This window comes from Pseudophryne corroboree, chromosome 1 (genome assembly GCF_028390025.1).
Source record: "Pseudophryne corroboree isolate aPseCor3 chromosome 1, aPseCor3.hap2, whole genome shotgun sequence".
Lineage (NCBI taxonomy): Eukaryota > Metazoa > Chordata > Amphibia > Anura > Myobatrachidae > Pseudophryne > Pseudophryne corroboree.
The window spans coordinates 936664178-936692169 of NC_086444.1; the positions used below are offsets into that span (position 1 = coordinate 936664178).

Here is a 27992-nt window from a genome sequence, read left to right on the forward strand (position 1 = left end):
TACAGTGAGTCCTGCTGGCAACAGGATCACTGCAACGAGGGACTTAGGGGAGAAGAAGTGAACTCACCTGCGTGCAGGATGGATTGGCTTCTTGGCTACTGGACATTAGCTCCAGAGGGACGATCACAGGTACAGCCTGGATGGTCACCGGAGCCTCGCCGCCGGCCCCCTTGCAGATGCTGAAACGAGAAGAGGTCCAGAATCGGCGGCAGAAGACTCCTCAGTCTTCTTAAGGTAGCGCACAGCACTGCAGCTGTGCGCCATTTTCCTCTCAGCACACTTCACACGGCAGTCACTGAGGGTGCAGGGCGCTGGGAGGGGGGCGCCCTGGGAGGCAAATGAAAACCTTTTTTGGCTAAAAATACCTCACATATAGCCTCCGGGGGCTATATGGAGATATTTAACCCCTGCCAGAATCCGTTAAGAGCGGGAGACGAGGCCGCCGAAAAAGGGGCGGGGCCTATCTCCTCAGCACACAGCGCCATTTTCCCTCACAGAAAGGCTGGAGGGAAGGCTCCCAGGCTCTCCCCTGCACTGCACTACAGAAACAGGGTTAAAACAGAGAGGGGGGGCACTAATTTGGCGTTGGAAATATATAAAAAAGATGCTATAAGGGAAAACACTTATATAAGGTTGTCCCTATATAATTATAGCGTTTTTGGTGTGTGCTGGCAAACTCTCCCTCTGTCTCTCCAAAGGGCTAGTGGGTCCTGTCCTCTATCAGAGCATTCCCTGTGTGTGTGCTGTGTGTCGGTACGTGTGTGTCGACATGTATGAGGACGATGTTGGTGAGGAGGCGGAGCAATTGCCTGTAATGGTGATGTCACTCTCTAGGGAGTCGACACCGGAATGGATGGCTTATTTAGGGAATTACGTGATAATGTCAACACGCGCCAAGGTCGGTTGACGACATGAGACGGCCGACAAACAATTAGTACCGGTCCAGACGTCTCAAAAACACCGTCAGGGGTTTTAAAACGCCCGTTTACTTTAGTCGGTCGACACAGGCACAGACAGGGACACTGAATCCAGTGTCGACGGTGAATAAACAAACGTATTCCTTATTAGGGCCACACGTTAAGGGCAATGAAGGAGGTGTTACATATTTCTGATACTACAAGTACCACAAAAGAGGGTATTATGTGGGATGTGAAAAAACTACCGTAGTTTTTCCTGAATCAGATAAATTATATGAAGTGTGTGATGATGCGTGGGTTCCCCCCGATAGAAAATATGGGCGGTATACCCTTTCCCGCCAGAAGTTAGGGCGCGTTGGGAAACACCCCTTAGGGTGGATAAGGCGCTCACACGCTTATCAGAACAAGTGGCGGTACCGTCTATAGATAGGGCCGTCCTCAAGGAGCCAGCTGACAGGAGGCTGGAAAAATATCATAAAAAGTATATACACACATACTGGTGTTATACTGCGACCAGCGATCGCCTCAGCCTGGATGTGCAGAGCTGGGGTGGCTTGGTCGGATTCCCTGACTAAAAATATTGATACCCTTGACAGGGACAGTATTTTATTGACTATAGAGCATTTAAAGGGTGTATTTCTATATATGCGAGATGCACAGAGGGATATTTGCACTCTGGCATCAAGAGTAAGTGCGATGTCCATATCTGCCAGAAGATGTTTATGGACACGACAGTGGTCAGGTGATGCAGATTCCAAACGGCACAAAGGTGTATTGCCGTATAAAGGAAGAGGAGTTATTTGGGGTCGGTCCATCGGACCTGGTGGCCACGGCAACTGCTGGAAAATCCACCGTTTTTACCCTAAGTCACATCTCTGCAGAAAAAGACACCGTCTTTTCAGCTTCAGTCCTTTCGTCCCTATAAGAGTCATATCTGCCCAGGGATAGAGGAAAGGGAAGAAGACTGCAGCAGGCAGCCCATTCCCAGGAACAGAAGCGTTCCACTGCTTCTGACAAGCTCTCAGCATGACGCTGAGACCGTACAGGACCCCTGGATCCTACAAGTAGTATCCCAGGGGTACAGTTTGGAATGTCGAGACGTTTCCCCTGCGCAGGCTCCTGAAGGCTGCTTTACCAAGGTCTCCCTCCGACAAGGAGGCAGTATGGGAAAAAATTCACGAGCTGTATTCCCAGCAGGTGATAATTAAATTACCCCTCCTACAACAAGAAAAGGGGTATTATTCCACACTATATTGTGGTACTGAAGCCAGAAGGCTAGGTGAGACCTATTCTAAATCTAAAAAAATTTGAACACTTACAAAGGTTCAAATCAAGATGGAGTCACTCAGAGCAGTGATAACGAACCGGGAAGAAGGGGACTATCTGGTGTCCCGAGACATCAGGGATGCTTACCTCCATGTCCCAAATTTGCCCTTATCACTAAGGGTACCTCAGGTTCGTGGTACAGAACTGTCACTATCAGTTTCAGACGCTGCCGTTTGGATTGTCTACGGCACCCCGGGTCTTTACCAAGGTAATGGCCGAAATGATGGTTCTTCTTCGAAGAAAAGGCGTCTTAATTATCCCTTACTTGGACGATCTCCTGATAAGGGCAAAGTCCAGGGAACAGTTGGAGGTCGGAGTAGCACTATCTCGGATACTGTTACAACAGCAGGGGTGGATTCTAAAGATTCCAAAATCGCAGCTGATCCCGACAACAAGTCTCCTGTGCTTAGGGATGATTCTGGACACAGTCCAGAAAAAGGTGTTTCTCCCGGAAGAGAAAGCCAGGGAGTTATCCGAGCTAGTCAGGAACCTCCTAAAATCAGTGCATCATTGCACAAGGGCCATGGTAAAAAAATGGTGACTTCCTTCGAAGCAATTCCAGTCGGCAGATTTCATGCAAGAACTTTTCAGTGGGATCTGCTGGACAAATGGTCCGGATCACATCTTCAGATGCATCAGCGGATAACCCTATATCCAAGGACAAGGGTGTCTCTCCTGTGGTGGTTACAGAGTGCTCATCTTCTAGAGGGCCGCAGATTCGGCATTCAGTTTTGGATGTTGGTGACCACGGAGGCCAGCCCGAGAGGCTGGGGAGCAGTCACACAAGAAAAAAATTTCCAGGGAGTGTGATCAAGTCTGGAGATTTTTCTCCACATAAATATAGCTAAGGGTAAATTTATAATGCTCTAAGCTTAGCAAGACCTCTGCTTCAAGGTCAGCCGGTATTGATCCAGTGGGATAAAACATCACGGCAGTCGCCCACGTAAATAGACAGGGCGGCACAAGAAGCAGGAGGGCAGTGGCAAAAACTGCAAGGACTTTTCGCTGGGCGGAAAATCATGTGATAGCACTGTCAGCAGTGTTTCATTCCGGGAATGGAAACTGGGAAGCAGACTTCCTCAGTAGGCACGACCTCCACCCGGCAGAGTGGGAACTTCATGGGGAAGTTTTCCACATAATTGTAAACCGTTGGGAATTACCAAAGGTGGACATGATGGCGTCCCGCCTGAACAAAAAACGGGACAGGTATTGCGCCAGGTTAAGAGACCCTCAGGCAATAGCTGTGGACGTTCTGGTAACACCGTGGGTGTACCAGTCGGTGTATGTGTTCCATCCTCTGCTTTTCATACCTAAGGTACTGAGAATTATAAGACGTAGAGGAGTAAGAACTATACTCATGGCTCCGGATTGGCCAAGAAGGACTTGGTACCCGGAACTTCAAGAGATGCTCACAGAGGACTTATGGCCTCTGCCGCTAAGAAGGGACTTGTTTCAGCAAGTACCATGTCTGTTCCAAGACTTACCGCAGCTGCGTTTGACGGCATGGCGGTGGAACGCCGGATCCTAAGGGAAAAGGCATTCAGGAAGAGGTCATTCCTACCCTGGTCAAAGCCAGAAAGGAGGTGACCGCACAACATTATCACCACATGTGGCGAAAATATGTTGCGTGGTGTGAGGCCATGAAGGCCCCACGAAGAAATTTCAACTCGGTCGATTCCTGCATTTCTTGCAAACAGGAGTGTCTATGGGCCTCAAATTGGGGTCCATTAAGGTTCAAATTTCGGCCCTGTCGATTTTTCTTCCAGAAAGAATTGGCTTCAGTTCCTGAAGTCCAGAAGTTTGTCAAGGGAGTATTGCATATACAACCCCCTTTTGTGCCTCCAGTGGCACTGTGGGATCTCAACGTAGTTCTGGGATTCCTCAAAACACATTGGTTTAAAACCAGTCAAATCTGTGGATTTGAAGCATCTCACATGAAAAGTGAACATGCTCTTGGACCTGGCCTGGACCAGGCGAGTGTCAAATTGGTGGTTTTTTTCTCAAAAAAGCCCATATCTGTTTGTCCATTCGGACAGGGCAGAGCTGCGGACTCGTCCCCAGTTCTCTCCCTAAGGTGGTGTCAGTGTTTCACCTGAACCAGCTTATTGTGGTGTCTTGCGCCTACTAGGGACTTGGAGGACTCCAAGTTGCTAGATGTGGTCAGGGCCCTGAAAATATAGGTTCCAGGACGGCTGGAGTCAGGAAAACTGACTTGCTGTTATCCTGTATGCACCCAACAAACTGGGTGCTCTTGCTTTTAAGCAGACTTTTGCTAGTTGGATGTGTAATACAATTCAGCTTGCACATTCTGTGGCAGGCCTGCCACAGCCAAAATATGTAAATGCCCATTCCACAAGGAAGGTGGGCTCATCTTGGGCGGCTGCCCGAGGGGTCTCGGCTTTACAACTTTGCCGAGCGGCTATTTAGTCAGGGGCAAACACGTTTGTAAAATCCTACAAATTTGATACCCTGGCTAAGGAGGACCTGGAGTTCTCTCATTCGGTGCTGCAGAGTCATCCGCACTCTCCCGCCCGTTTGGGAGCTTTGGTATAATCCCCATGGTCCTTTCAGGAACCCCAGCATCCACTAGGACGATAGAGAAAATAAGAATTTACTTACCGATAATTCTATTTCTCGGAGTCCGTAGTGGATGCTGGGCGCCCATCCCAAGTGCGGATTATCTGCATTACTTGTACATAGTTACAAAAATCGGGTTATTATTGTTGTGAGCCATCTTTTCAGAGGCTCCGCTGTTATCATACTGTTAACTGGGTTCAGATCACAGGTTGTACAGTGTGATTGGTGTGGCTGGTATGAGTCTTACCCGGGATTCATAAATCCTTCCTTATTGTGTACGCTCGTCCGGGCACAGTATCTAACTGAGGCTTGGAGGAGGGTCATAGGGGGAGGAGCCAGTGCACACCACCTGATCCTAAAGCTTTACTTTTTGTGCCCTGTCTCCTGCGGAGCCGCTATTCCCCATGGTCCTTTCAGGAACCCCAGCATCCACTACGGACTCCGAGAAATAGAATTATCGGTAAGTAAATTCTTATTATTTGGTAGAAAGCAGCGCTCAACGGTCACTTATCCTTTTTCCAAGAATCTGGATGATCAGCTGACGGAGGCTTGGAAACATCCAGACAAGCGGTTTCAGATGCCTAAAAGATTTCTAAGTATTTATTCATTTCCATCAGCTATGACAAATAAATGGGAGATGTTACCTCGAGTGGACTCCTCTCTATCCAGGTTGTCCAGTTTATCCAAGACTGCATTACCTTTCCTGAGAGCAACTTTGAAGAAATATCTGTCTGACCGGAAGCTGGACACCATGTTGAAGTCCATCTATCCGGCCTCAATTGTCTCGCTTAGACCAGCCTTGGTAAGTTCCTGGGTGAACAAGGCAGTTGAGCATTGGGCCACTAAATTGATAAAAGACTTACTAGAGGGAGTTCCGTTAGAAGAAGTATTGATCTTAGCAGAACATATTAAGGAATCGGCTATATACCTATGAGAAGCAGCTAGAGATATCGGACAAGTTAACTTGAGAATCTCAGCAGCAACTATTGCAGCCAGAAGAGTTCTTCGGCTTCGGTCATGGCAGGTTGACGCAGAGTAAAAAAAAAAGCGGCGGAAGCACTTCCGTTTACAGGTGACATTCTTTTTGGAAAGAACTAGACTCGTAAATTTCTTAGCCTACGGGTGGTAAATCTACCTTTTACCAACCCTTCCGCCACCACATAAGCACTCTTATACTGGAATTTTGTTTTGGTGCTTTTGTTCCACTCAGCCTTTTAGAGGACATGGAAGAGCTACACCCTTGCGAGGTAGAGGTCACGGCAAGCAACCAGTCGCTGCTCCTCATCAAGACCCAAAGCCTGCAGAAAAGACCGTAGCATCACGGTCTCCCCTCCCACCGGGGCCCAAGTACGGTGGGAGTGTGGCTTCGAAACTTTCAGGATGCCTGGTTCAAGGTATCAGACCATGCGTGTATTCGCAATATTATCTCCCTAGGGTACAAGTTAGATTTTGAAGTTTTGCCGCCAAAGAAATATTTTTCGATAAGTCTTCCACTTCTTCTGGACAAACGTTTGGCCCTTGAAGGCGCAATACAGTCCGTGGTAGAATTGGCTGTGTAAATGCCGGTACCACTGCTTCAATGAAAGAAGGGTTACTATTCCAATCTTTTCATAGTACCAAAACCAGACGGTACTGTACGACCAATTCTGAATCTGAAATCGTTAAATCAGTTTCTGTCTTATTACTGGTTCAAAATGACTCCATCAACTTGGTGATCTTGAGCCTGGAACCCAAGAAATTTATGATATCTCTGAACATGAAGGATGATTATCTCCACATTCCGAGCTGGGAACCTCACCAAGTATTTCTCAGGTTCTCGATTCAACAGTATCATTTTCAGTTCAGAGCCTTACCATTCAGTCTGTCCACAGCCCCGAGGGTGCTTACCACGGTCGTGTCAGTGATGATTGCTCACCTCAGATCATTGGGAGTCACAATAATACCATACCTAGACGACCTCCTCCTCAAAGCTCCATCAGATATTCTCCAGGAGCATGCTTTATTAACATACAATGTGTTAGTGGAACACGGATGGATAATCAATTTCTGGAAATCCAACCTTCAGCCGTCGCAGCGTATCCAGTTTCCTGGTGTGATTCTGGACACCAACGTCCAGAAAGTTTTTCTGCCTCAAGAAAAAGTTCTGGGTATACAGAATCTGGTCCAAGCTGTCCTCAAGCCAAGGCTGGTATCCATCCATTTATGCATTCGTTTGCTTGGGAAAATGGTAGCGGTTTTCAAAAATCTGGAGTTCGTCTGTTTTCATTCACATCCTTTCCAGCTGGTTCTAGGACATCAGTGGTCGGGATCGCATCTACACCTTCAACAGTTAGTTAGACTAACTCCAGAGATGCGACTTTCGCTTCTTTGGTGGCTCCAACTGCACAATCTCACTGCGGGCATGCGGTTCGGTGTATGGGACTGGACGCTCCTAACGACTGATGCCAGCCTCGGGGGATGGGGCGTGGTTGTGTTGGACTTCCATCTTCAGGGCCATTGGTCTCCACAGGAATCACTGTTGCCAATAAATATGTTGGAACTGAGAGTGATCTACAGTGCGCTGGTAAAAGCTGCCCAAGTTCTTTGATCCAAGGTGGTAAAGGTTCAGTCGGACAACACGACTGCTGTAGCGTACGTAAATAAGCAGGGTTGAACTCGCAGTCGCCAAGCGATGCGAGAGGTGACACGCATTATCCATTGGGCTGTACGCAACGCTGTAGTCCTCTCAGCAGTATTCATTCCAGGAGTAGACAATTTGTAAGCAGACTACCTCAGCCGTCGGGATCTACATCCGGGAGAATGTACACTTCACCCAGAGGTATCAGATGCTCTGACAGCGCTGGGGGTGTCCGGAGGTGGCTCTCATGGCATCCCGTCTCAATCATCCGCTTCCTCGATACATCTATAGAACACGGGATCCTCAGGTAGTAGCTGTAGACACTCAGGCTGTGCCTTGGCCGAATGACCTAGTGTACGTATTTCCTCCGTTTCCTGTATTGTCTCTTAATTCTCAAGAGAATCAAACTGGAGTCAATCACGGTGATCTTGGTGGCACCAGATTGGCCTCGGACAGCTTAGTTTTTAGACCTGTGCCCTCTGCTAGCAGACGATCCTTGGCCTCTCCCTCTGCGACCGGATCTACTCCAACATAGGCCCTTTGTGTATCCAGATTTACCACGACTACATTTAACAGGATGGCTCTTGAGGAAGACATCCTAAAACGCAAAGGAATTCCGGAATGTGTGATTCCCACAATGTTGCGTGCACAAAAACCTGTTACGGTAGCCCATTACCATCGCATCTGGCATTCTTATATCTCTTGGTGTGACTGAAAAGCGTTTCAGTCAGATTCTTTTCGTCTCTCACGGTTCTTACTCTTTCTTCAGTCAGATTTAGATTGTGGACTTATTCAGCTTCTCAAGGTTGGGCAATTCAGGTCCAGTTGGACAATGTGATGGCAGTAACGTACGTAAACAGACAGAGGGCAGAACGAAAAGCAGAGCAGCAATGTCAGAGGTGTCAAGAATTCTCCTCTGGGCAGAAAGAAACGCTGTGGCGTTGTCTGCGGTCTTAATTCTGGGAGTAGACAACTGGGAAGCAGACTTCCTCAGCAGACACGACCTGCACCCGGGGGAGTGGAGCCTTCACCCGAAAGTGTCAGGTGCTTGACAAGTTGATGGGGATATCCACAGATCGACATGATGGCCTCTCGTCTCAACAAGAAGCTCAGGCGGTATTGTTTCAGGTCGAGAGACCCGCAGGCAGTGGCGATAGATGCTCTAACAGATGGTGTACGTGTTTCCGCCACTTCCTCTGATCCCAAGAATTCTAAAACTAGTAAAAAGGGAAAAGGTTCAAGCAATACTCATTGTTCCGGACTGGCCAAGAAGGTCCTGGTACGCGGACCTTCTGGAGATGCTCCTCGAACATCCGTGGCCTCTTCTTCTTCGCGAGGATCTTCTGCAACAGGGCCCGTTCGTATATCAGGACTTACCGTGGCTACGTTTGACGGCATGGAAGTTGAATGGCTGATTCTAGCCAGGAGTGGGCTCCCTAAAAAGGTTATCCCGACTATGATCCAAGCCAGGAAGGGGGTAAAGTCTAAACATTACCATCGTATTTGAAAGAAATACGTCTCTTGGTGCGTGACCAGAAATTTTCCTGTGGTGGAATTTCATCTGGGACGTTTTCTGCTTTTTCTGCAGCCAGGCGTGGATGTGGGCCTGCGTCTGGGCTCCATATAAGTCCAGATTTCGGCCTTGTCCGTTTTCTTTCAGAAACAATTGGCTTCTCTCCCTGACTTTCTTGAAAGGTGTTCTGCACATCCAACCACCCTTTGTGCCTCCCACGGACTGGTTTGTACCGTTACAGGAGGCGGACATAAAGTATCTGACGTGGACGACCGTCACACTGTTGGCCTTGGTTTCAGCAAGACGTGTGTCGGAGCTGGGGGCTTTGTCTCACAAAAGTCTATTTCATTTTCCATGAGGACAGAGCTGAACTCGGAACTCGTCAGCAATGTCTTCCTAAAGTGGTGTCCGCATTTCACATCAACCAACCTCTTGTGGTTCCGGTTGTCACAGACACCTCTGCTACTTCAAAGTCTTTGGATATTTTAATGGCTTTGAAGGTGTATGTGAAAAGAACAGCTTGTCACAGAAAGACGGACTCGCTGTTTGTTTTTTATGATCCCAATAAGATTGGGTGTCCAAGCAGACAATTGCATGCTGGATCAGACTTGCTATCCAGCATGCTTATTCCACGGCAAGTTTACTATGGCCAAAATCTGTACAGGCCCACTCTACTAGGTCGGTGGGTTCTTCCTGGGCGGCTGCCCGGGGTGTCTCTGCTTTACAGCTCTGCCGAGCAGCTACTTGGTCAGGTCCGAACACGTTTGCTAAGTTCTACAAGTTTGATACTTTGGCCTTTGAGGACCTTCAGTTTGGTCAATCCGTTCTGCAGGAACCTCAGCACTCTCCCACCCGGTTTGGGAGCTTTGGTACATCCCCATGGTACTAAATGGACCGCAGTATCCTCTAGGATGTAAGAGAAAATAGGATTTTAATTACCTACCAGTAAATCCCGCGCAGTGCTTCGTTCTTCCTGCACTGTTACTTGGTTAAGTATTGTTGGTTCAGACGTTGCTGTTCCTGTTTCAAGTTTGGTTAGCTTGGCTTTCCTCTTGTTGTGTTTGCTGGTTCGGAATCTCACTACTATCCTTGTCTATCCTTCTCTCAAAGTATGTCCGTCTCCTCGGGCACAGTTTCTAGAATGAGTCTGGTAGGAGGGGCATAGAGGGAGGAGCCAGCCCACACTATCAAATTCTTAAAGTGCCCATGGCTCCTAGTGGACCTGTATATACCCCATGGTACTAAATGGACCCCAGTATACTCTACGGACTACGAGAAAAGGATTTACCGGTAGGTAATTAAAATCCTGTTTTCCAAACCAATACAATGATTTGTGTGATGGGGTTTCACAGGGACAGAGTTTTCTCGCATGCTCTAACTGCATGTGATAGTTGATTCACCTCTGCAATGTACATGGTTATCACGTTGTGTATTGAGGCAAATTTATGTTTTAGTGTAGCGATCTGTTATGCGGATTGTGATAAACATGTCCTTCAGTCTCTCTGCTCTGAATACCCAGTTAATAAGGAATTGACTGTAAGGGCTGCCATAGCAATGTCTGTTCTCAGAAGTCACTCTGGAAAAAGTGTTGCTTATCTGCATTTGGCTGAGGAGTATTTTGAAGCTCTCCCTAACCTCTTTTACTGTTTTATTGACTGCACTGTGGAGACATTTTACATTTTTGAGATGTCCCCTTTTTTTACTAAGTAGTGGTATTCCATTTTGTGTAACACATGACCCGAATTTACAAATAAATGTTCTTCACTTTAATAAAACAATTGTTTTTCTTTAATATTCTCCACAGAAACTTTAGCAATGAAAGGATTGACTTTAAATTGTCTTGGGAAGAAAGAAGATGCTTATGATCTTGTACGAAGAGGACTAAGGAATGACCTCAAGAGTCATGTCTGTATCCTTTTATAGATCATCTAACGCAAAAACAAATCTGTTCTGTTTTAATATATACTTGTGTTTTTGAACTGGTAACTGTTACCTTCTCCCTTTAATGTAAGTTAATTGTGTTCTGATCTCATTTTGCTATTGAATCTATGGGGCATATTCCATTACAAGCAGCTTGTGTTGCACGGTCTCTTCTCCCAGGTAAGGTTCCTAGAGCTAATCGGTTAGAGACCTGCGGTCGCCCAGAAGCAGCAGTCTTTCACCTCCAGAGTAAAAACTGAAGTGCAGTGTATATTTCTCTAGCATCCATAAGGGATATTGGGGGAAACTAGTACGATGGGGTATAGATGGGGTCCAAAGGAGCCAGTGCGCTTTAAATTTCTTCAACTGGTGTGCTGGCTCCTCCCCTCTATGCCCCCTTCCACATGCAGTTAAGAAAAAAGTGCCCTTAGGAGAGGATGCACATCTCTGCAGCTCCAGAGAGTTTTCTTCAATTTCTTTCAAATATTTAATTATTTCGGTATGCTGTCTGGGCAACAGCATACCTGCACTGTGGGAGTTGGGGGGCGGTCACCGGCCTTACGAGGTGCAGAGCCGCTTCCCCGCTGCAGGACCACTGTCCTGAAGGGGGGTTGTTCAGCGGGGCACTGGGCCTTGGCTGTCACAGCCGCAGCACGCCACACACCCCTAATGCTGCCTGAAGGTGACATTGGTGGTGAGTACAAACCGAGAGCCCCGCTAGGGGGGGCCCCGGTCCAAAGTGCGGCTGACCTCGGGTGCGGCATACCGTACCTTCCTGGGGGAAGATCCCCCCCTAAGATCCCCCATGTAGAACTGGCACAAAAGGGCTTGACTAGCACTTGTGTGATGTTTTAAGCCTAAAAGGAGACTTTTGTCAGTATGATCTATGTATGTAACGCTGGCGACATAGGATGGGGCGGAGCTACCTCAGAGCGGGACCTGAGGCGTTTTGGCGCCTTCCTCTGCTTACTGCAGCACACACAGTGCACACAGCGCTTCCTGATCATCATACACGTTGGAAATGTGGTACAGGGTGTAGCAAAGGGGGAAGAGCCGCTTGGGTACACTATCCTGATCCTATCTAGGACAATAATTGTTAGTCTACTGCAATAGGGAGCTGACAGTCCCACTGGGGCTGTGCAGCTCAGGGTGTGCTGGTGTTCTCTCTTTCTCTTCTCACATACAGTAGGGCAGTCTTGCATTTTAACGGTCTGTGTGTGTATGTTGTTGTGCTTACTGTGACTATGGATAAACACAAGCTGTGCAGTATATGTCGCACTAGATTCTCTCCCTTATCTAATGAATGTTTCCTGTGAACAATGCAGTCAATCTTCACAAATCAGTGAAAGGGCTTGGGGTAGTGGGTCCAGAGCCCTACTGGTTAGGGTCTCTAAAAACAATGATGTCAGCTATGTCATCCCAGATCAATGCTAATGTGCAGAAAACTCAGCTACTATAACAAGCTGTTGCAGATTTAGCTGCTAGGGCAGATGCACAGCCTCCCCTCTCTCATGCAGGTCCCCAGAAGCGTGGTTTACCTGCTATTCTTTATGATACAGATGATGATGGGGATGACCTGGGGGTCCCGATGCTGCTCAGGGTATTGAACCCCTTATTTTGGCTATACGTGATGTGTTACAGCTCCCTCTAGAGAACGCTGCATCACAGCAGTCGTTTTTCTTTGTGCAAAACAAGCCGCCTGTCATTTTTCCTGATTCTCCAGAGTTAGATAACTTATTCAAACAGGCCTGGAATAATCCAAACAAAAATTCCAAGTGTCCAAAAAGTTTTTGCGCACTTTCCCATTTGCTCCTGAAGGTGGAAAATTTTGGGAGGAACCCCCTGGGGTGTATGTCTCAGTATCTCGCCTGTCTAAAAAGGCAGTGCTACCCGACCCGGGGTCCTTTACTATGAAGGATCCAGGGGATAGGAAGATTGAGACTACCCTAAGGGCGTGGTATGCGGATCTTCTGGACATGTCCATCGAAGACCCTTGGCCTCTACCACTAAGAAGAGATCTTCTTGAACAAGGACCGTTCATATACCAGGACTGACTGCGACTTTGTTTGATGGCATGGAGGTTGAGCGGAACATCCTAGCTCACAAGGGCCTTTCCAAAAAGGTTTTCTCTAACGTCCTAGTGGATGCTGGGGACTCCGTAATAACAATGGGGATAGACGGGCTCCGCAGGAGACATGGGCACTTTAAGAAAGAATTTAGGTTCTGGTGTGCACTGGCTCCTCCCTCTATGCCCCTCCTCCAGACCTCCGTTTGATACTGTGCCCAGACGAGCTGGGTGCTTTTCAGTGAGCTCTCCTGAGTTTGCTGAGAGAAAGTATTTTGTTAGGTTTTTTATTTTCAGGGAGCTCTGCTGGCAACAGACTCCCTGCATCGTGGGACAGAGGGGAGAGAAGCAGCCCTAGTCTCTGAAGCTAGGTCCTGCTTCTTAGGCTACTGGACACCATTAGCTCCAGAGGGATCGTACGCAGGATCTCACCCTCGCCGTCCGATCCCAGAGCCGCGCCGCCGTCCGATCCCAGAGCCGCGCCGCCGTCCGATCCCAGAGCCGCGCCGCCGTCCCCCTCGCAGAGCCGGAAGACAGAAGCCGGGTGAGTATGAGAAGCAAAGAAGACTTCAAATTGGCAGCAGAAGACTCCGTTCTTCACTGAGGTAACGCACAGCACTGCAGCTGTGCGCCATTGCTCCCACACACCTCACATACTCCGGTCACTGTAAGGGTGCAGGGCGCAGGGGGGTGCGCCCTGGGCAGCAATTGGGACCTCTTTGGCAAAAGTTTAGCATATATACAGTTGGGCACTGTATACATGTATGAGCCCCCGCCAAAAATTGTAAATTTAAGCGGGACAGAAGCCCGCCGCTGAGGGGGCGGGGCTTCTTCCTCAGCACTCACCAGCGCCTTTTTTTTCTCCACAGCTCCGCTGAGAGGAAGCTCCCCAGGCTCTCCCCTGCAGATACACGGTAGAAGAGGGTAAAAGAGAGAAGGGGGCACTTAATTAGGTACAAAAATCATTATAAACAGCAGCTACTGGGTTAACATTAAGTTACTGTGTTATTCCTGGGTTTATAGCGCTGGGGTGTGTGCTGGCATACTCTCTCTCTGTCTCTCCAAAGGGCCTTGTGGGGGAACTGTCTTCAATAAGGGCATTCCCTGTGTGTGTGGTGTGTCGGTACGCTTGTGTCGACATGTTTGACGAGGAAGGCTATGTGGAAGCAGAGCGGGAGCAAATGAATGTGGTGTCTCCGCCGACGGCGCCGACACCTGATTGGATGGATATGTGGAAGGTTTTAAATGATAATGTTAATTCCTTGCATAAAAGGTTAGAAAAAGCTGAAGCCTCAGGACAGTCAGGGTCTCAACCCGTGCCTGTTCCTATGTCGCAGAGGCCGTCAGGGTCTCAGAAGCTCTGACTCTTGAAGAAGCCGCCTGGGGTGCGGAGAAACGCGTTGAGGGTACAGAAGAAAGGGCCGCTTTTGACCATTAAGTGTCCCAAGGAGAGAAATACACACCGTTACTGGCTGGCTGTTACAAGTTACCGGTGAATTGTTCAGCTGTGATCAAACTATCTCACTCAAACCTCCCCCTGCACTTGGAACATATTAACACTCTGCCCGGTTGGGCATTGCTCACTTGAGCTGGGGGATCTGCACGGTGGCCCGGCGCATCCACACTGTGCCGCACTGAAGGGAACGGTTCTTACCTGAACGTACCGCTGACGGATGTCTCACCCATGCACAGGGTGATAACAAGCGGCTTTCAACGACTTATCCCGTGCAGTAAGGGATTACAGCGTCTCAGTGAGTAACAGCAACCGCATGGTTTTATTATTCCTACTTGCTCCATGGAAACAGCTATCTAAATTTGGACGCTTTTATATGGTCATAGACCTTAATTATATCATTTGGAGGATTTATTCCCATTTGAACTGTGAGATATGGAATTATTTTGAGAGACTAATTCTATCCAACAGAGAGTGGCGTTCTCCATATATTTCAGCGTCCCTTTAACACATTAATACACTATATATGTATGCATCGATTTCATCTTAGAGGCTTATAATACCTCAGTTTCATGCTTTGAGAATTGTTGTGGTCTTTTAGTAAGTCTGTTATTGTTTTTATGTTAATTGTTTTTTATCAACACCATTGTTATTATGCGCCGACCTGGTGGTTTGTTTTAGGGTCTCAGAAGCGCCCACTATTCCAAATTGTTGACACAGATACCGACATGGATTCTGACTCCAGTGTCGATTACGATGATGCAAAGTTACAGCCTAAATTGGCTAAATCCATCTGTTATATTATTATAGCAATTAAGGATGTGTTGCACATCACAGAGGAAACCCCAGTCCCTGACAAGAGGGTGCATATGTATGGGGAAAAGAAACCGGAGGTAACCTTTCCCCCTTCACACGAGCTAAATGAGTTATGTGAAAAGGCTTGGGAATCTCTAGATAAAAAACTGCAGATTTCCAAAAGGATTCTTATGGCGTATCCTTTCCCGCCAACGGACAGGTTACGCTGGGAATCCTCCCCTAAGGTGGACAAAGCTTTAACACGCTTATCCAAGAAGGTAGCCCTGCCGTCACAGGATACGGCTACCCTCAAAGATGCTGCGGATCGCAAACATGAGGTTACCCTGAAGTCCATTTATACACATTCGGGTACCTTGCTGAGGCCGGCGATCGCGTCGGCCTGGGTGTGTAGTGCTGTAGCAGCATGGACAGATACCTTATCTGAGGAAATTGAGACCTTAGACAAGGATACTGTATTGTTGACCTTGGGGCATATTAAAGACGCTGTCCTTTATATGAGAGATGCTCAAAGAGACATTAGTCTGCTGGGTTCTAGAATAAATGCTATGTCAATTTCTGCCAGAAGGGTCCTGTGGACTCGGCAATGGACAGGTGATGCCGACACAAAAAGGCATATGGAGGTTTTACCTTACAAGGGTGAGGAATTGTTTGGGGAGGGTCTCTCGGACCTGGTCTCCACAGCTACTGCTGGAAAGTCAAATTTTTTGCCATATGTTTCCTCACAGCCTAAGAGAGCACCGCATTATCAAATGCAGTCCTTTCGATCACACAAAAACAAGAAAGTACGAGGTGCGTCCTTTCTTGCCAGAGGCAGGGGCAGAGGAAAGAAGCTGCACAACACAGCTAGTTCCCAGGAACAGAAGTCCTCCCCGGCCTCTAAAAAATCCACCGCATGACGCTGAGGCTCCACAGGTGGAGCTAGGCCCGGTGGGGACACGTTTTCGAAATTTCAGCCACAAGTGGGTTCACTCCCAGTTGGATCCCTGGGCAATAGATATTGTGTCTCAGGAATACAAGCTGGAATTCGAGGAGATGCCCCCTCACCGATACCTCAAATCGGCCCTGCCAGCTTCCCCCCACGAGAGGGAAATAGTGTTAACTGCAATTCACAAATTGTATCTTCAACAGGTGGTGGTCAAGGTTCCCCTCCTTCAGCAGGGAAGGGGTTATTATTCGACCATGTTTGTAGTCCCGAAACCGGACGGTTCGGTCAGACCCATACTGAATTTAAAATCCCTGAACATATACCTGAAAAGGTTCAAGTTCAAGAGGGAATCGCTGAGAGCGGTCATCGCAAGCCTGGAAGGGGGGGATTTTATGGTGTCTCTGGACATAAAGGATGCATAACCTTCATGTCCCCATTTATCCACCTCATCAGGCGTACCTCAGATTTGTGGTACAGGATTGTCATTACCAATTTCAGACGTTGCCGTTTGGTCTCTCCACGGCTCCGAGAATATTTACCAAGGTAATGGCGGAAATGATGGTACTCCTGCGGAAGCAAGGGGTCACAATTATCCCATACTTGGACGATCTCCTCATAAAAGCGAGATCAAGAGAGCAGTTGCTGATCAGTGTAGCACTTTCTCTGGAAGTGTTACGGCAACACGGCTGGATTCTAAATATTCCAGTTGATTCCTACGACTCGTCTGCCTTTCCTGGGCATGATTCTAGATACAGACCAGAAAAGAGTTTATCTCCCGATGGAGAAATCTCAGGAACTCATTACACTGGTCAGGAACCTATTAAAACCAAAACAGGTGTCAGTGCATCACTGCACTTGTGTCTAGGGAAAGATGGTGGCATCATACGAGGCCATTCCCTTCGGCAGGTTCCATGCGAGGACCTTTCAATGGGACTTACTGGACAAGTGGTCCGGATCACATCTTCAGATGCATCGGTTAATCACCCTATCCTCCAGGGCCAGGGTGTCACTCCTGTGATGGATGCAGAGCACTCACCTTCTCGAGGGCCGCAGATTCGGCATTCAGGACTGGGTCCTGGTGACCACGGACGCAAGCCTCCGAGGTTGGGGTGCAGTCACACAGGGAAGACCTTTTCAAGGTCTGTGGTCAAGTCAAGAGACTTGCCTTCACATCAACATCCTGGAACTAAGGGCCATATACAATGCCCTACGTCTAGTGCACTTGTTGCAGGCTCAAGCTGTTCAGGTGCAGTCAGACAATGCGACGGCGGTCGCATACATCAACAAACAAGGCGGAACGAGAAGCCGCATGGCAATGCAGGAAGTAGCTCGAATCCTCAATTGGGCCGAATATCACCAAGTGATATTGTCAGCAGTGTTCATTCCGGGAGTGGACAACTGGGAGGCGGATTATCTCAGTCGTCGGGATTTTCATCCAGGAGAATGGGCATTAAATCCAGAAGTGTTTCACATGCTGGTCCAGAGGTGGGGTTGCCCGCAGGTGGATCTGATGGCATCTCGCCACAATCATCAAACGCCCCAGTATGTGTCCAGAACGAGAGATCCAGAGGCGGTGGATGCTCTCACAGTCAGGTGGCCATACAGTCTAGTGTATCTGTTTCCACCGTTTCCGCTGCTCCCTCTATTGCTAAAACGGATCAAAAGAGAGTCCGTCACAGTCATACTAGTGGCGCCTCATTGGCCACGGAGAGCTTGGTTCTCGGATCTTCGCGGATTACTCGCAGACGATCCTTGGCCGCTCCCACTACGTCCGGACCTGTTACAACAGGGTCCGTTCCTTTACCCTGATTTAGCGCGGCTGCGTTTGACGGGGTGGCTGTTGAGACCGCCCTCTTAAGGAAAGAGGGCATTCCAGAATCAGTCATTCCAACCATGTTACGAGCTAGGAAGCCGGTTACGGCAGCTCATTATTACAGAATTTGGCGTGCCTATATAGGTTGGTGTGAAGCTCGGAAGGTTCCGACATCTTCTTTCAAGTTATCCCGTCTTTTGTTATTTCTACAGATGGGGTTAGATGGAGGTCTACGTTTATCTACACTAAAGGTGCAGATATCTGCTTTGTCAATTTACTTTCAAAGAAGATTGGCTCTATTACCGTCGGTACACACCTTTATGCAGGGTGTCCTCAGAGTACAGCCTCCATTCACTCCACCTACTGCGCCATGGGACTTGAATCTGGTGTTAGATTTTTTACAGTCTTCATATTTTGAACCCTTACAAGAAGTGGATATAAAGTTTCTCACTTGGAAAACGATTTCTCTATCGTCCTAGTGGATGCTGGGGTTCCTGAAAGGACCATGGGGGATAGCGGCTCCGCAGGAGACAGGGCACAAAAAGTAAAGCTTTTCCGATCAGGTGGTGTGCACTGGCTCCTCCCCCTATGACCCTCCTCCAGACTCCAGTTAGATTTTTGTGCCCGGCCGAGAAGGGTGCAATCTAGGTGGCTCTCCTAAAGAGCTGCTTAGAGAAAGTTTAGCTAGGTTTTTTATGTTACAGTGATTCCTGCTGGCAACAGGATCACTGCAGCGAGGGACTGAGGGGAGAAGGAGTCAACTCACCTGCGTGCAGGATGGATTGGCTTCTTGGCTACTGGACATCAAGCTCCAGAGGGACGATCACAGGTACAGCCTGGATGGTCACCGGAGCCGCGCCGCCGGCCCCCTTGCAGATGCTGAAGACAGAAGAGGTCCAGAATCGGCGGCTGAAGACTCCTGCAGTCTTCTAAAGGTAGCGCACAGCACTGCAGCTGTGCGCCATTTTCCTCTCAGCACACTTCACACGGCAGTCACTGAGGGTGCAGGGCGCTGGGAGGGGGGCGCCCTGGGAGGCAAATGAGTACCTATAAAGGCTAAAAATACCTCACATATAGCCCTAGAGGCTATATGGAGATATTTAACCCCTGCCTGATTTCTCAAAATAGCGGGAGACGAGCCCGCCGGAAAAGGGGCGGGGCCTATCTCCTCAGCACACGGCGCCATTTCCTCTCACAGCTCCGCTGGTCAGGACGGCTCCCAGGTCTCTCCCCTGCACTGCACTACAGAAACAGGGTAAAACAGAGAGGGGGGGCAAATTTATGGCGATATTTTTATATAACAAAGCAGCTATAGGGGAGCACTTATTATAAGGCTATCCCTGATATATATATATAGCGCTTTTGGTGTGTGCTGGCAAACTCTCCCTCTGTCTCCCCAAAGGGCTAGTGGGTCCTGTCTTCATTAGGAGCATTCCCTGTGTGTCTGCTGTGTGTCGGTACGTGTGTGTCGACATGTATGAGGACGATATTGGTGTGGAGGCGGAGCAATTGCCAAATATGGGGATGTCACCTCCTAGGGGGTCGACACCAGAATGGATGCCTTTATTTATGGAACTACGGGATAGTGTCAACACGCTAAAGCAGTCGTTTGACGACATGAGACGGCCGGACAATCAATTAGTGCCTGTCCAGGCGACTCAAACACCGTCAGGGGCTGTGAAACGCCCTTTGCCTCAGTCGGTCGACACAGACCCAGACACAGGCGATGACTCCAGTGGTGACGGTGACGAATCAACCGTATTTTCCAGTAGGGCCACACGTTATATGATTTTGGCAATGAAGGAGGCGTTACATTTAGCTGATACTACAGGTACCACTAAACAGGGTATTATGTGGGGTATGAAAAAACTACCTATAGTTTTTCCTGAATCAGAAGAACTAAATGACGTGTGTAATGAAGCGTGGGTTGCCCCTGATAAAAAGCTGATAATTTCAAAGAAATTATTGGCATTATACCCTTTCCCGCCAGAGGTTAGGGAGCGCTGGGAAACACCTCCTAGGGTGGACAAGGCGCTAACACGCTTATCTAAACAAGTGGCGTTACCCTCTCCTGAGACGGCCGCACTTAAAGATCCATCAGATAGGAGGATGGAAAATATCCAAAAAAGTATATACACACATGCAGGTGTTATACTACGACCAGCTGTAGCAACTGCCTGGATGGGCAGTGCGGGGGTAGTTTGGTCAGAATCCCTGATTGAAAATATTGATACCCTGGACAGGGACAATATTTTACTGTCGTTAGAACAAATAAAGGATGCATTTCTTTATATGCGTGATGCACAGAGGGATATATGCACACTGGCATCACGGGTAAGTGCTATGTCCATTTCGGCCAGAAGAGCTTTATGGACGCGACAGTGGACAGGCGATGCGGATTCAAAACGGCATATGGAAGTTTTGCCGTATAAGGGGGAGGAGTTATTTGGAGTCGGTCTATCAGATTTGGTGGCCACGGCTACAGCCGGGAAATCCACCTTTCTACCTCAAGTCACTCCCCAACAGAAAAAGGCACCGACTTTTCAACCGCAGCCCTTTCGTTCCTTTAAAAATAAGAGAGCAAAGGGCTATTCATATTTGCCACGAGGCAAAGGTCGAGGGAAGAGACAGCAACACGCAGCTCCTTCCCAGGATCAGAAGCCCTCCCCGGCTTCTACAAAAGCCTCAGCATGACGCTGGGGCTTCTCAAGCGGACTCGGGGACGGTGGGCGGTCGTCTCAAAAATTACAGCGCGCAGTGGGCTCACTCGCAAGTAGATCCCTGGATCCTGCAGATAATATCTCAGGGATACAGGTTGGAATTAGAGACAGATCCACCTCGCCGTTTCCTGAGGTCTGCTTTACCAACGTCCCCCTCCGAAAGGGAGACGGTGTTGGAAGCCATTCACAAGCTGTACTCTCAGCAGGTGATAGTCAAGGTACCTCTTCTGCAACAAGGGAAGGGGTATTATTCCACTCTTTTTGTGGTACCGAAGCCGGATGGCTCGGTAAGGCCTATTCTAAATCTGAAGTCCTTGAACCTGTACATAAAGAAGTTCAAGTTCAAAATGGAGTCACTCAGAGCAGTGATAGCGAACCTGGAAGAGGGGGACTTTATGGTATCCTTGGACATCAAGGATGCGTATCTCCACGTTCCAATTTACCCCTCACACCAGGGGTACCTCAGGTTCGTTGTACAAAACTGTCACTATCAGTTTCAGACGCTGCCGTTCGGATTGTCCACGGCACCTCGGATCTTTACAAAGGTAATGGCCGAGATGATGATTCTTCTTCGAAGAAAAGGCGTATTAATTATCCCATACTTGGACGATCTCCTAATAAGGGCGAGGTCCAGAGAACAGCTAGAGATGGGATTAGCACTGTCTCAAGAAGTGCTAAAACAGCACGGGTGGATTATGAATATTCCAAAATCCCAGTTAATGCCGACAACTCGTCTGCTGTTCCTAGGGATGATTCTGGACACGGTTCAGAAAAAGGTTTTTCTCCCGGAGGAAAAAGCCAAGGAGTTATCCGAGCTTGTCAGGAACCTCCTAAAACCAGGAAAGGTGTCTGTACATCAATGCACAAGAGTCCTGGGAAAAATGGTGGCTTCTTACGAAGCGATTCCATTCGGCAGATTCCACGCAAGAATTTTCCAAAGGGATCTGTTGGACAAATGGTCAGGGTCGCATCTTCAGATGCACCTACGGATAACCCTGTCTCCAAGGACAAGGGTGTCTCTTCTGTGGTGGTTGCAGAGTGCTCATCTATTGGAGGGCCGCAGATTCGGCATACAGGATTGGATCCTGGTGACCACGGACGCCAGCCTGAGAGGCTGGGGAGCAGTCACACAAGGAAGAAACTTCCAGGGAGTATGGACGAGCCTGGAAACGTCTCTTCACATAAACATTCTGGAACTAAGAGCAATATACAATGCTCTAAACCAGGCAGAACCTCTGCTTCAGGGAAAACCGGTATTGATCCAGTCGGACAACATCACGGCAGTCGCCCATGTGAACAGACAGGGCGGCACAAGAAGCAGGAGGGCAATGGCAGAAGCTGCAAGGATTCTTCGCTGGGCAGAGAATCATGTGATAGCACTGTCAGCAGTGTTCATCCCGGGAGTGGACAACTGGGAAGCAGACTTCCTCAGCAGACACGATCTTCACCCGGGAGAGTGGGGACTTCATCCAGAAGTCTTCCACATGCTGGTAACCCGTTGGGAAAGACCAATGGTGGACATGATGGCGTCTCGCCTCAACAAAAAACTGGACAGGTATTGCGCCAGGTCAAGAGATCCGCAGGCAATAGCTGTGGACGCGCTGGTAACGCCTTGGGTGTACCAGTCGGTGTATGTGTTTCCTCCTCTGCCTCTCATACCAAAAGTATTGAGAATTATACGGCAAAGAGGCGTAAGAACGATACTAGTGGTTCCGGATTGGCCAAGGAGGACTTGGTACCCGGAACTTCAAGAGATGATCACGGAAGATCCGTGGCCTCTACCTCTAAGGAGGGACTTGCTTCAGCAGGGTCCCTGTCTGTTTCAAGACTTACCGCGGCTGCGTTTGACGGCATGGCGGTTGAACGCCGGATCCTAAAGGAAAGAGGCATGCCGGAAGAAGTCATTCCTACTTTGATTAAAGCAAGGAAGGAAGTAACCGTGCAACATTATCACCGAATTTGGCGAAAATATGTTGCGTGGTGCGAAGATCGGAGTGCTCCGACGGAGGAATTTCAACTGGGTCGATTCCTACATTTCCTGCAATCAGGATTGTCAATGGGTCTCAAATTGGGATCTATTAAGGTTCAAATTTCGGCCCTGTCGATTTTCTTTCAAAAAGAATTGGCTTCAGTCCCTGAAGTCCAGACCTTTGTTAAGGGAGTGCTGCATATACAGCCTCCTGTGGTGCCTCCAGTGGCACCGTGGGATCTAAATGTGGTTTTGGACTTCCTAAAATCTCATTGGTTTGAACCACTAAAAAAGGTGGATTTGAAATATCTCACATGGAAAGTGACCATGCTTCTAGCCCTGGCTTCTGCCAGGAGAGTGTCAGAATTGGCAGCTTTATCTTACAAAAGCCCATATCTGATTTTCCATTCGGACAGGGCAGAACTGCGGACTCGTCCGCATTTTCTCCCTAAGGTGGTGTCAGCATTTCATCTGAACCAGCCTATTGTAGTGCCTGCGGCTACAAGTGACTTGGAGGACTCCAAGTTACTGGACGTTGTCAGAGCATTAAAAATATATATTGCAAGGACAGCTGGAGTCAGAAAATCTGACTCGTTGTTTATATTGTATGCACCCAACAAGATGGGTGCTCCTGCGTCTAAGCAGACGATTGCTCGTTGGATCTGTAGCACAATCCAACTTGCACATTCTGTGGCAGGCTTGCCACAGCCTAAATCTGTAAAGGCCCACTCCACAAGGAAGGTGGGCTCATCTTGGGCGGCTGCCCGAGGGGTCTCGGCATTACAACTTTGCCGAGCAGCTACGTGGTCAGGGGAGAACACGTTTGTAAAATTTTACAAATTTGATACTCTGGCTAAGGAGGACCTGGAGTTTTCTCATTCGGTGCTGCAGAGTCATCCGCACTCTCCCGCCCGTTTGGGAGCTTTGGTATAATCCCCATGGTCCTTTCAGGAACCCCAGCATCCACTAGGACGATAGAGAAAATAAGATTTTACTTACCGATAAATCTATTTCTCGGAGTCCGTAGTGGATGCTGGGCGCCCATCCCAAGTGCGGATTATCTGCATAAATTGTACATAGTTATTGTTAACTAATTCGGGTTATTGTTGAAGGAAGCCATCTTTCAGAGGCTCCGCTGTTATCATACTGTTAACTGGGTTTAGATCACAAGTTGTACGGTGTGATTGGTGTGGCTGGTATGAGTCTTACCCGGGATTCAAAATCCTCCCTTATTGTGTACGCTCGTCCGGGCACAGTACCTAACTGGAGTCTGGAGGAGGGTCATAGGGGGAGGAGCCAGTGCACACCACCTGATCGGAAAAGCTTTACTTTTTGTGCCCTGTCTCCTGCGGAGCCGCTATCCCCCATGGTCCTTTCAGGAACCCCAGCATCCACTACGGACTCCGAGAAATAGATTTATCGGTAAGTAAAATCTTATTTTTTCTCCTAGCCTTGGCTTCGGCAAGGCGGGTTTCAGATTTGGGTGCCTTGTCATGCAAGCCACCGTATTTGGTGTTTCATGATGACAGAGCGGAACTTCGGACGAATCCCGCTTTCTTACCAAAAGTAGTGTCATCTTTTCACATCAACCAACCAATAGTAGTTCCTGTGTTGACAGGACATTCTGAAACTCTGGATGTGGTACGCGCTTTACGCGTTTATGTATCCCGAACGTCTACAGTTCGTAAGACGGATACGTTGTTTGTTCTCTATGATGCTGCCAAGAGAGGTTGGCCAGCTTCTAAGCAGACCTTATCCAGATGGATAAAACTGACCATACGTCAGGCTTATCTTCAGGCTAGGTTACAGCCGCCTACATCGGTAACAGCTCATTCCACACGTTCTGTGGGAACTTCATGGGCAGCTGGTCGTGAAGCTTCTACGACACAGCTTTGCCGTGCGGCTACATGGTCGTCAGTGCACACGTTTGTGCGCTTTTATAAGTTTGATACTTTTGCGGCATTAGCATCTAGCTTTGGCCGTTTAGTGTTACAGGTGCCAAATAGCTCTCCCGCCCACGGGGGGAAACTTTGGTACGTCCCAAGAGTACTCCAGTGACCCCTAGTGGATGAAAAAGAAAATAGGATTTTGGTACTTACCAGGTAAATCCTTTTCTTTGAATCCATAGGGGGCACTGGACGCCCACCCAGAGCAGTTGTTACCTGGTTGTGGTAAGTGCAGGGAATATTATGGTAACACACTCTTACCGACTGTTTCAAATTAGAAATTTATCGGGTTGGTGTCAACTGTTAGTTGTCAGATTTGTTTTGTGTCAACTTTATTGTTGTCCGTTTTTTTTTTTTTTTTGGTTATGTTTTTCTCCATTGTCAACCTCTATAGCTCCAGTTCGGCTCAGTAAAAAAACACTGAGGTACTCTGGGATATGGAGGGGAGGTATAGTCAAAGTTTAACTATTCAGTGCCTAGTTACTGTGGAACCGTCCATATCCCAAGAGTACTCCAGTGCCCCCTATGGATTCAAAGAAAAGGATTTACCTGGTAAGTACCAAAATCCTATTTTTTTCATACGTCCCAGAGGATGCTGGGGTCACTTCAAGAACCATGGAGTATAGACGGGATCCACAGGAGACATGGGCACTTTAAGACTTTCAAAGGGGTGTGAACTGGCTCCTCCCTCTGTGCCCCTCCTCCAGACTCCAGTTTAGAATCTGTGCCCAGGCAGACTGGATGCACACTGAGGAGCTCTACTGAGTTTCTCTGAAAAGACTTACGTTAGGTTTTTTATTTTCAGGGAGAACTGCTGGCAAGTCTCCCTGCTTCGTTTGACTTTGGGGAGAGAAGTCAGACCTACTTCTGTGAGTTTAAAGGCTATGCTTCTTTGGCTACAGGACACCATTAGCTCCTGAGGGTCTGATCGCTAGGTACGCCTAGATCAGGGGTGGGCAATTATTTCAGCTGGGGGGCCGCTTAACACTTCCAGTGAATATTCGAGGGCCGCACACAAAATATCTTGTATATACAATACCGATCGGGTCTGAACTGTGCATGCGTATGCACCGCAATGCACAGGTGCGTCGATCCGCAGCGCCGGGCAGCAACGGGATGGTGCGAACAAAGCGATCGTACGGGCAATCGCAGGGTGATTGACAGGCAGAGGGTGTTTGTGGGTGGCAACTGATCGTTTTAGAGGAGTGTCCGGAAAAAACGCTGGAGGGACCAGGCAATTTGGAGGGAGGGTTTCTGATGTCAGCTCAGGCTCCGATCATCGCACTGGAAGAGTAAGTCCTGGGCTGTTCAGAGACTGCACAAACTTCTGTTTGTGCAGCTCTCTGCACTTGTGATCACACACCTGCACAGCGATTTCCCCCTCCCCCTGTAGGTGGTGACGAACTGATCGCAGCAGTGCAAAAATCGCCTGCTAGCGATCAGGTCTGAATTATTATGTATAGAACTATAAAAACATAGTATATATAACTATAATAACACACACCACAATATACAGTACGTTGCATATGTAGTTTTTTTTACAGCCAAAATACAAATGTCTAAAAAAAAAAACATTAATCCAGTAATAAAAAAAATTAAAAATAAAAATAAAAAAAACAATGCTGAAAACAAACAAACAGCATCCTGTGTAATGCTGTTATTCACCACTCCTGTCTCTGTCCCTGGGCACAGTTACTAGCTCCTCCCCTCCCCCGGACCCATATAGCAGTCTCTACTCCCCTTCCCACCCCCTCCCCTAAACCCATAGAGCAGTCTCTACCCCCCTCCCCTGGACCCATATAACAGCTTTTAAAGTTATGCACAGATCCCTTTACCTTTTTTTCAGTGGCAGATCTGCTGCCCGCTGCCAGATCCCCGCTGCCTGCTGCCAGATCCCCGCTGCCAGATCCTCGTTTCCTGCTGCCAGATGATCCGCGCCGCCCGCTGTGCTGCACGGAGTCACTGCTGCTGCCCGCTGTCCACTCCTGCTGTGGCTCCGCCCCCGTGCCGCCGCGCACGACGTCACAGAGGAAATCCCGGTCAGGTGACCCTGTGACGTGACCGGCATTTCCTCAGCGGCGCCGCTTCTGGGAGCTGTGTAGCGCAATGACAAGCGGCTCAGCCAATCGGGCCGCTTGTCATTGCTCACTGGTGGGGGACTTCGGGCCAGGCAAGATCGGTCCACGGGCCGCATCCGGCCCGCGGGCCGCATGTAGCTCACCCCTAGCCTAGATGCTCCTTCCCAGAGCCTACCGTCACCCCCCTTGCAGAGCCAGAAGTCAGAAGACAGGTGAGTATAAGAAGATCAGAAGACTTCAGTGACGGCTTTGAGGCACCGCACCGCACAGCGGGCGAGCTGCGCGCCATGCTCCCACACTCAGAGGCACTACAGGGTGCAGGGGGTGGAGAGAGGCAAGAGTGCTAGGGCACTGTCCGGACCCCCGCCAGTATAACATAATAAAAAAGCAAAAAAGCGCGGGTCTGAAGCGCGCCATTACGGGGGCGGGGCTTAGCCCTCACAGCACACAGCCCGGCGCCATTTTCTCTTCACAAGGCTGCAGAGATGCTGGTCCTTCCTCACTTTGCTGTACAAGTAATAAGGTACAAAATGGGGGGGGAGGGGGCACAGTGATTTTGGTGCATTATATGTAAATTATAAAAGCGCTGCGGGTCTGGGACATTTTCTGTAGTGTTGTCAGACCGGGTTTGGGTGCTGGGGTGTGAGCTGGCAATATCTCCCTCTGTGTCTCTGACGGGCTTTACTGTGGGTCTGTCCCCCATAGGCCCAGTGTATCTGCGTGTGGTGGGTGCACGTGTCTCGGGATGTCTGAGGTGGAGTGCTCTTCCCAGGAGGAGACTATGTTAGGGACACAAATGGCTGTGGTAGTGACCCTGTCGGCACCGCCGACACCTGATTGGGTGAATGTTTTGAGTGCTTTGAATGCAAATGTGGCTCTGATAAATAAAAGATTGGATAAATCTGAGTCTCTGAACCAGGCTTGGAAGAAATCTGTAGAGGATGTGTTGTTTCAAGTCCAGACCCCCTCGGGGTCACAAAAACGTTCATTTGCCCAGCTGGCAGACACGGATACCGACACGGACACTGACTCAAGTGTCGACTATAGTGTTGCCAGATTAGATGCAAAACTGGCAAAGAGCATTCAGTACGTGATTGTGGCTGTAAAAGATGTATAACATATCACTGAGGACCCTACTGTTCCTGATACTAGTGAAGAAACCTGAGGTAACATTTCCTCCCTCTCATGATCTGAACACGCTTTGTGAAAAGGTTTGGGAAAGTCCTGATAAAAAGTTTCAGATTCCCAAAAGGATTGTAGTGGCGTATCCGTTTCCCTCTGGGGATAGGGAAAAATGGGAGTCACCCCCCATTGTGGACAAAGCTCTGTCACGGCTG

General features: G+C 48.7%; 1 protein-coding gene across 1 annotated transcript in view; it reads left to right on the forward strand.

The window, feature by feature from the left end:
• The window catches only part of NAA15 (N-alpha-acetyltransferase 15, NatA auxiliary subunit), a 266058-nt gene that overhangs the window by 77892 nt on the left and 160174 nt on the right, over positions 1–27992 (forward strand). Inside the window, exon 3 of the mRNA XM_063920367.1 lies at positions 10755–10859. Within this exon, the coding sequence (XP_063776437.1) occupies positions 10755–10859 (105 nt within the window). The remainder of the gene's footprint in view (positions 1–10754; positions 10860–27992) is intronic.